Source organism: Syngnathus scovelli, chromosome 11 (genome assembly GCF_024217435.2).
Source record: "Syngnathus scovelli strain Florida chromosome 11, RoL_Ssco_1.2, whole genome shotgun sequence".
Lineage (NCBI taxonomy): Eukaryota > Metazoa > Chordata > Actinopteri > Syngnathiformes > Syngnathidae > Syngnathus > Syngnathus scovelli.
Genome location: NC_090857.1, coordinates 578,479 through 587,500, shown reverse-complemented (window position 1 = coordinate 587,500; position 9,022 = coordinate 578,479). Strand labels below are relative to the sequence as shown.

The following is a 9,022-nucleotide window of genomic DNA, read 5'->3' as shown; positions in this document are numbered from 1 at the left end:
ATAAAAAGGAAATAAAAAAAATGCATTTTGCTCGAGTGGAACTTATCCGAGTTGAGTTTGCGCTAGAGGCGAGGTAACGCCTGCCGATCACAAATCATTGTGTAACAATTGTAGACTCTTTGCATTCCAGCTGGCAGGAGTTCCAGCTGAAAATATTCCCACAAGAACTTGTCCAACCAGACACACCTCTAGAGGAGGAATGAGAGAAGGCCACCGCTGGCTGCTGGCCGGCTCTTTGAGATTTGACTTTCTCCAGTACAGCTGATCATATCATAGCAAATCAAACTGGGCTTAGGGTTTCAAACTAGGCTTAGGGTTTCAAACTAGGGTTTCAATTGCTCAAGGATGGTACCATTTGCACAACGGTCGTGGTATCAAAATGATTCCATTTGTGGCGACGGTATGTTGCTGTCCACACCACTGTTTCTCATATCTCACTCTAAGTGATAGTTGCTCCTTTCTGCAATGACTCAAACTACTGGAGACGCTCACGTTTTTCTATACGTGATATACCTGATTTCTTCCTCAGCCCGGTGGCAACATATAGAGGCAGCAAAGGGACAGGAACACACACACAGTTTGTAATTTATGACACCTGCATGTCGTTTTTAATTCTATGCATTTTATTAAGCAACAGCCAATAAATGTTAAATAGATCTCGCAAGTCCCACAAAGGTGTAAAGAATCAATGTACACAAACATTTTACAGTATAAGACTATTTACACCCTTCATCTTTACATCATTTGTCACTGTCAATGAATCTGCACATGTCAAGGTGACCAACCGTTCGGAAAAAGTCAATAGAAAGGAAAAATAAATAATCCTTCATGTGTATAGTGATTCTTTAATGATGTCAAGTCTGACATCACAAATGAAGCGTTTGCAAGCACCCCAAGCGTTTCAGTAGGATTTCAACACAATAAATAAGACTCATCAAATGCACACATTAACAGTATTTCGCTTTTAGAATTTGTCCCGAGTCAGCACTCAAAAGAACAACTGTTTGATTCATTGTCAGTTGCAATGTTAACTTACTTTAAGTATGTGTGGTTAACATGTTGAACCCCAAAACTGTATCAGTGCACAAACCTCAACTGCCCTCGCCAACTACCCATTTAACTACATAAATTGACAGTACAGTAGTTCATTTAAAAGGGGGAGGGGGTGGGAATAAGAGCAGATCTCCGTGTAAAAGAAGAGGTTGGCATCAATTGAGAGCCTTCCCGACATTTAGTCATTTACAACAAACACCAGGTCCCTTGCTTGCTCTTTGTGGTCCATATGGAGGCAGTGCAACGTGAATGAATGAATGCCTTTAAAAATGCTGACTTGGCACAGATATTGTGCATTAAAAATAAAGCTGAAACGGTTTGCATCAAAGTATTTAAGTCACAAGGACTTTTTCTGAGCCAAGTGTTGCAGGGGAGCCGAGGCGGTGATTTTCCATGGTCTGAAAAGTTCAGAAGGAACGTTCAACCAAGCGGCTCAGTGTGACCATAAAAGTCAAGATGGTGGCGGGGGGGGGAAGAAAAAAAAAAAAGCGGTTTAAGGTCATCTAACTTCATACAGCAGCGTCATTGCACAGTCAACGCAGTTGCTTGACCAGAGATGTTACACGAGACTTCCAATAAATGAACAGATGTTTTCCCTCCTCGATTGCTCCGAGGCATTGAAAAGCTTTTCCATTTTGCACATCTCCAAACATTGCACGTTCACATTCGGTACATCGACAAGTAGCGGCGGTGGATTAGCGGAATTTTAGCACCAGAGTGGCGGTAACAAAAGGAAGGAAGGAAGGAAGGAAGGAAGGAAGGAAGGAAGGAAGGAAGGAAGGAAGGAAGGAAGGAAGGAAGGAAGGAAGGAAGGAAGGAAGGAAGGAAGGAAGGAAGGAAGGAATGGTGTCAAATGCACAATCTGACAAATGTTGATTGGTCCACCTAAGCACTTCTTCTTAATGGCCGCTGAGGCACTGATTCAGAGGAATTAAGTCAAAAGATCACGCAAGAGCTCAGCTGCCTGGAAGCAAGACCTCCAGTCTTTGTAAGACAAGTAAGAGAGACAAATATTGAGCTACATTTGGGGAGGAATCAAGTCTTTAGGGCAAAGTGCCATGAGGAAAAATCGGTGGGCCAAATCATGGTTGGCCCCGACCGACTCAACTGCCACTGCTGCCTCCCTCCGTTTTGGGTCACTCTGGAATCTGCAAGGCCATCACCGTGGGTTTGATCTTAAAGTATTGGTTGAAACGCAACACAGCGTACCTGAGAGAAGCAAATAGCTTGAAGTTGCCTTCCTTTCGCTTGGGTACATTTTCTGAAGCGCACACCGCCACTTACCCGAGGAAGTCAAAGTCGATGGAGGAGTATTTAGCTTGAATGAGGGCCCAGAAACCCCAAAAGAAGTGAGAAGCCTTCAAAGAGACAAGGTGTGGAGTTCAGTGACGTCGCAGTGCCTTTTAACAATGTCGATTTGCTTCCTTACCAGAGCAAACTTGTTGACCTGCACATAGAGCGTCTCCAGTTCTTTAGCGCTGACCTCTTCTGTTTTCTTGGTGAAAAGCTTAAAGGCTTGCAGGTAGCATCTGAGCCAGTCCATCTGCATCTCCCGACTCGGGTACAGCCCATAGTCCAGATCTGCCATGCCTAGTCGCAAAATCAAACCAGACTCTTATCATGCATGCGCTGCTGCTCCATCACGATCCATGTCGTTCGTTCGTTCGTTGTTTGCGTGGGCTATCTTTCCAAAGGCAAAGGCACGCTTAAACAAGTGGATTTGAATTGGGCCGCCGTGTCACCCTCGAGGAAAAATTTTCCACCGCCATCATGACGCCTGCCCGGCAACCGCACAGCTGCTCGCTAAAAGGAACATTGGTGATGAGCATAGAGATTCAGCCACGCAGACAGTTGATTACACGTGGCAACGGCATCAGACATCTCCGTGAAATGAGGAGATGAAGGAGCATATGCCCAAAAGATTTCGACCCGCGTTGAACCTGGATGGAAAAGGTCACCAACCTGCAAATTCGTTAAAGTGGTTGCCAATGTCAAACGCCTGGTAGTTGTAACTGGAGTATTCGTAGTCTATGAAGCGAACGTGAGCTGAAAGACACAAGAAGAAGAAGAAGAAGAAGGCTGTCAGTGCATTTTTGCAAACGCGAGGTAGTTCAGGCTAACTTGAAGTTAAGTGGGTGAGAGCAGTACATTGGTGGCATAATTAATATACATACTTGGTGGGTTTATTGCAAAGCACCCGTCTTAAATAGAAATATCAAATATCTGAAATGTTGATATTGTCAAATGCCACAACGACACAAAGTGTAGTATGGACCCTCTTTGCTGTTGTGTATGATGTTCTTGCAGAGCAGGTCATTGTGGCAAAGCACCACAGGCGATCCCAGGGTGGAGAGATGCTCCTTCATCCACACCATCTCCTGCTCCAGCACTTCCTTGCTGGGCACTTCTTTTTGGATTCTAAATTGATGAGAAAGAAGAAATTCACATTTGCCACTTGAGCGACTCATCAAAACGAGTGACAATGTCACCGCAAAGTCAAATGAAGAAACAAGGAGAGAGTACAGGAGGTCTTTGCTTTACGACAACGTCCCGGTGCTTACGTAACCTAAGGCTTTATGCACGCTAAAAGCGTGCTTGTCTAATATTGACCTAGGCTAATGCTTTCGTTGAAATCAGTCAATATTTGCGCGTAGAAGCCATAAACATAAAACAAGAAAGTCATTGTGTCAATTTAGGGCTTCATTAGAACTTCAGCCAAGCCAATGACATTTGTGTGATGTCATGAGGAGCTGATCATGCAAGTCCTCCTTGGAACGTCGCTGCTTCTTTCTTGTCATCTGTGGAAGCTTCCAGACAAGTCCTTAACATTTGCTCAAACTATCAGGCACCAATTGTTTCTTTTTATCTCACTAGTACGAAAAAAAAAAAAAAAGATGGGTTTAGCAATTACTGCATCGTCACATCCGACAGACGTTAAAACGTATTGCATGAATGAAACTTGAGACTATAGTGGTGCTCAAACAAACAATCTCCAAGCAAAATCCTTCAAGTAAGATGGACTAACAAAAGCAACATCTCACCTGGTGTTTGAAGCTTGTTCTGTAAACTCCGTCGCCACAAGGGAGAAATATTTTTGCATCTTAATCCAGAGGTTGGGTTTGGGGATGCATCCGTTATGCGCATGAATGGCGTGGATATGCGCCATCTCTCTGGCTATCAGTCTGCGGGAGCCAGGGAGGCCAAATAGTCACATTTACATGCTGTCAATATTGTGGCTATGGGTAGCTGGTTCCAACCTGAGCAAGGAAGGATCCCTGACATCTTGAGGCCCAAGCGCCTCCCCCTGCATGTATTCGTAACATATGCCATTTTGAAACGTGCAGTACAGACGGGGAGCGCAACCATTAGCGTGCAGCACCTGAAGGAGAAAATGAAAACATCAAGCGGCACAATAGCCATGCTAACATTCAAATATGACGTGGATGTACCTGAAAGCTTTTAAGCTCATTGTCTCTGTCCACAATTAGCTCCGTCTTGTTCCCATAAACACGCACCAAGACCACATGTTCAGGACTTTCCTCCACATAGCAGCCCACCAGTTTGTTGGTCGTCCCTTCAGTGAAGAACTGAAGAAAGAAACAAAGAAAACATGGGCTGGCTCTTTTTCTAGACTCTCAATTACAACACGTGACCAACGGTTGTTTTTTTCCCATCACGCAATCAAGATTGAAGTAAGTGGGGCAATACGCTCAACTGCAGTCAACACAATGACACAGACACGGTGGTCAGGTGGTCACTGACGCATATCTGGCATTCCGCACGTGGTCCATCACAAAGGTGGGCGTGTGGCCATCCTTGTTATGACTGCCGACCGACACACTGGCAAAAACACTGTTGTCTACTACATGACTGATCCCTTCCACCTGCCACACAATACGCCGCTAACACCGGTGACCCATACGTCCATAGACAGCAACTTTGGAAGCAGACAGACGTAAACATTGAGCCGAGCTCGGTTCACGTGGCGGTGGTGCGGAGGGAGGGAGGGAGGGAGGGACGGACGCTGTCGGTGGGGCAACTTTGGAAGCAGACGGACAGAAACGTTGAGCCAAGCTTGGTTCGTTCACGTGGCGGAGCTCACGCGCGCCCTGTCGACCAGTCCGCCTGGCCTGCCGATATTTTGGTGCATACGTACATGAACTCATATTGTAGCCTTGTTTTCTCTTCACTTACTTTGATACCTTGTGCTGAATGGAATCAGCCAGGAATGTAGTTTGGACAGTAGACGCTGGCACACTTTTCAATCAACATCAATCAGGTTGGAATGGAATGGCATTGGATCAGAATGTTTCTACCAAAATTGCTGCTCAATATTTTTCTTCACGGCGTTAAGTAGTAGGTGGGTCTTGGACGGTGTTAGCCCATGATACAAATAACGCAGATCCGGTTTGGAAGATAGGCAGCTCCAATAAAGTACAACTTGAATTCCCTGCATACTGGAGCTGAAGTTTCTCAAGACTAGCCTTTGCATTGAATTGTTCAATCCTTTCAGTAAAATGACTTGTATTTCTGCTGAAAATGGAGTTAGTCGAGAATGTGCTCAAATATATTTGCAACGACACCCTTGAGAGAAACAACCATCAATTTTGTATGGTATTTTCTGCGTATTGCAACCAAGAACTTCTTTGCAACTATAGAGTACAGGGAGTCTCCCGGTGTGACTTGTTGGACTTTTGGTGTTTGCCCTTGACAAAAAGGCTAAAGTAGGGTGGTAAGAAAACAGCGGAATGTCTTTTTTTTCTCTCCTGTTTGTCCCTTGTGATGCACAAACACAGTAGTGTACTGTCAATATGAGTTTGAGCCTAGCATAAAGGCAGGCAGGCAGGCAGGCAGGCAGGCAGGCAGGCAGGCAGCCGGCCAGCCAGCCCATTGCTAGCTTCTCAGTTGACATTTCGTACCTTGGTCTTGACACGGCTCGTGTCCCACGCCGGTCTCAGCTCTTTAATGATCTTCAATGCTCCTTCCGTCACGTTGTGCTCGTCTACAAAAACGCGAATCTTTGGTATAACCGGCGAACCGACAGGCACATGGATCTGCGTTTCCATCCCACCGTCTGATCTCCGTCCCCGAGTTGGTTGTTGTGAGCAAATTGGAGGAAGTGGGGCATACAAGTGTCGCCAAGTCAACGCGTTTAACGAGATGTGCCGGCCGGCCGTCCGTCCGTTCGTTCGTTCGTTCGTCCGTCTACTTTGATGCTGCGGGGGGGGAAAGTGGGAAAGTGTTGTCGCTGTGAGGACGTGGGATGAAAGGCGTCTCTGCACTGCCTTCGGAGAGAAGATATACGACGCCGGCCGGCGGTTCGGTCGGTTCCGAAGGGCTGTCAGCAGGAGCAGCAGCAGGAGCAGCAGCAGGAGCACTGTTAACGCTTCCTCCTACATGTCCCCGCCCATTTGGCATCATCCGATTGTACCGCCATTTGAGACGACACGGCCGAGCACGCCCATTCTTTTCGCGAAGCTGCCCGAAGTTTGACGAATGGAAATACACTGCAGTCTATTTTTCTTCCCGTTAGAGGTCGCCACAGCTTCCCTATTGTACCTCCAACTGTCGAACAGATGGAGGCAGTAAAGTGATAGCATAGGGTTTGTTACTTTCAGGCCTAAATGTAGCCCTGTAATTACCAACCTCAAATTACTGACATTGCAGCAATTTCAAAAGTAGACATTTTGAATGAGAAATGGGCTTGAATGTGAAATTCCATCATGTAGTATATCCATTTGGTAATCACTTCAAATATGCGGATGCTTTCATGCTCCACACTGTGCAATCAAACTTGTCAATAAGACTTTTAGTGCAGTCCTATATGCAGATGTTGGTTTTTTTTGTTCCAAAATAAATTAAAATCGAAGATTTTTATCAAGGCAAGTCATGCTAAATTGAGTGCAACAATAGCTGAGTTGCAATTGATTGCTTTGTTTCAGTATTTACGGTAGTACTGTAGTATTTCAATTCAATGTATGTGTGGGGATTGCTCAAGGCTCAAGTCTTTGTACTTGAGTTGTTGATTTTGTGATTGTGTGTGAAGACAGACACACACGCACACCCACACCAACACCCACGCACACACACGTAAGCCATGTTACTCAGCAGGTTGTCAAGGAGTCAGCTGAAGCTTTTGGGGGCCCAGTGCCCCCCATATTCTTGCTTTCACTGGTTTGCACAGCTTTATTTATACAAGTAGGGTGCCAGATGCGGCTTTGTCCTATAGCAGCCAAACTCTGACAAACTCTATTAATTGTAGTTACTGTATATTCCTATTTCTTTTCAACGTGAAGATTGTTTTCATTTGCAATGTGACCGCACGATGACGAGGATTGCCAATGTGAAACGAGCTGCATAATTGCATAGAGGCATCTTTCCTCTGCGACATACAAATAGCGTTGCTATTTTCTGATGAAAAGGTCATTGAGAGACAAAAAAGTGAATTCAAAAAATGTTAACGTACTGTTTGTTGAGTGAGTTTTCACCGATGGTAGGCGGAATAGAATCATTCTTTTGGGACTGCAACCACCACATTCTTACTTGGATGACAATGAATATGATTGAATGAAATCTTTTGAAGTGAACAGATACTGCTATGAAAAACAACTTGGATACTTTTGACCTGGAGAACACAATGTGCCAAGGGAAGCATGTGGAAGGAGGAACAAACTGACAACCTAAGCTGGAACATCCAAACAATTATATTAGCCCCTGATGCAAGCACTAGAATTGTCCAAAATGGACAAATATGGAAAGACACAGAGACGTACGTATACGAGTGTTTAGTCACACCCAGGCAGGCTCAATGTTGGAGCTTGCTACATGTAGCCACATGCCTCATCTGCTCTCCCAAAACTTCATCCAGGCTCTTTGCTCGCTCTAACGAACCTAATTGCAAGTCTCGTATTCCAAATGGAATGGCGCTTTTCAGGTACGCATCCTGGACAGCTGAGAGGTCCGGTCCACATGTTGATCTGGCTATCTCAGGAATGAGGAAATTAGCATCATCTTTAACCCGCACACACTCACCGGATCATAAATCACATCTCTGTTGACGCACTGAACTCTTACTAGCCAACTTCCATTCGAGCCTAATTTGTCATGTCAAAAGTCCTGTTGACACACTCCTCATCTATCACTGATTGCATGCTGAGTGTGGAGGAAGACTCGGGCAACTTGACACGTGAAGAGTGATTATTATCACACACACCTATTTAAGAGGGTGTTGTTCAGGATGTTGTTCTTTCTCCCAAGGTTAAAGAGGGGCTGAGAACATAACATAGTATATGCTGCATTTTAGAAGATCAACTCGAATGCTGGATGTGCTTAAGTGGAGCCGCTGGAATTTCGGACGAAGCACAATGTACTGGTGGGGCAATAAGTATACCCACGCACGCTCGCTCTCGCTCTCGCTCGCTCTCGCTCGCTCTCGCTCTCGCTCTCGCTCTCGCTCTCTCTCCCCTTTGGCCTCCCACATGTGGTAAGGGTTGCAATTTGGGGCTGTGCTCTGCTGGGTGCAACGGAGCCCCACCTCCAGGTTGGGGGAGGGCGGCGACCTGCGTCCAAGCCAGGCTCACGCTTGTCCTTTGTTTTTGTATGTCATAAACTGGTGTTACCGGACGGGCACAGAATCATGGCAGTCAGTGGCACAGTCTGGAAAGCGGAAGACCTTCAGAAGAGCATACGGCAGCCAACACAAAGCCCGAAAGCTTGCCTTATGCATAACGTAGTGCGGGGCGGCGTCACTCCTCCTCCCAAAGGTGAAGAAGTGGTCACTTGGGCACACTCAAATAGCTCCCCAACCTCCTTTTTATTTATTGCCCCTTCCACACTCCCATCTTTTCAATTTTAGATAAGGTCCTTTCACCCCATGCAGGCAGCAGATGACAGACAGGTCAGGAGAACAACACAAGAGCCTGCTGCTTACCATTTTGCACACACGCACACGCACACACACACATATTCA

General features: G+C 45.8%; 2 protein-coding genes across 5 annotated transcripts in view; one reads left to right on the top strand and one right to left on the bottom strand.

Annotated features, from left to right (window-relative positions):
* sox13 (SRY-box transcription factor 13) overlaps positions 1-1,524 on the top strand; it is an 18,577-nt gene extending 17,053 nt beyond the window's left edge. For all 4 annotated transcript variants that reach the window (XM_049734597.2, XM_049734596.2, XM_049734595.2 and 1 more), the window contains one exon: positions 1-1,524. This exon is cut by the window's left edge and continues 2,230 nt beyond it. The gene's annotated coding sequence lies outside the window, so the exon portion shown is untranslated.
* Positions 603-6,445, bottom strand: etnk2 (ethanolamine kinase 2). Its single transcript, XM_049734604.2, has 9 exons — positions 5,973-6,445; positions 4,503-4,640; positions 4,311-4,432; positions 4,095-4,235; positions 3,329-3,471; positions 3,016-3,099; positions 2,483-2,643; positions 2,338-2,411; positions 603-2,262 (listed from the first exon to the last, which is right to left on the bottom strand). Exons 1-9 carry the CDS (start codon positions 6,117-6,119, stop codon positions 2,190-2,192), a joined length of 1,083 nt encoding a protein of 360 aa, XP_049590561.1. The 5' UTR covers positions 6,120-6,445; the 3' UTR covers positions 603-2,189.
* Between the last annotated feature and the right edge of the window lie 2,577 nt (positions 6,446-9,022).

Coding starts and splice junctions, on each gene's coding strand:
- etnk2 (XM_049734604.2), bottom strand. CDS start 6,119: ATGGAAACGCAGATCCATGTGCCTGTCGGTTCGCCGGTTATACCAAAG. Junction 4,641..5,972: donor CGAGCCGTGTCAAGACCAAG/GTACGAAATGTC, acceptor TTCTTTCTTCAG/TTCTTCACTGAAGGGACGAC. Junction 2,263..2,337: donor ATCGACTTTGACTTCCTCGG/GTAAGTGGCGGT, acceptor TGCTTCTCTCAG/GTACGCTGTGTTGCGTTTCA.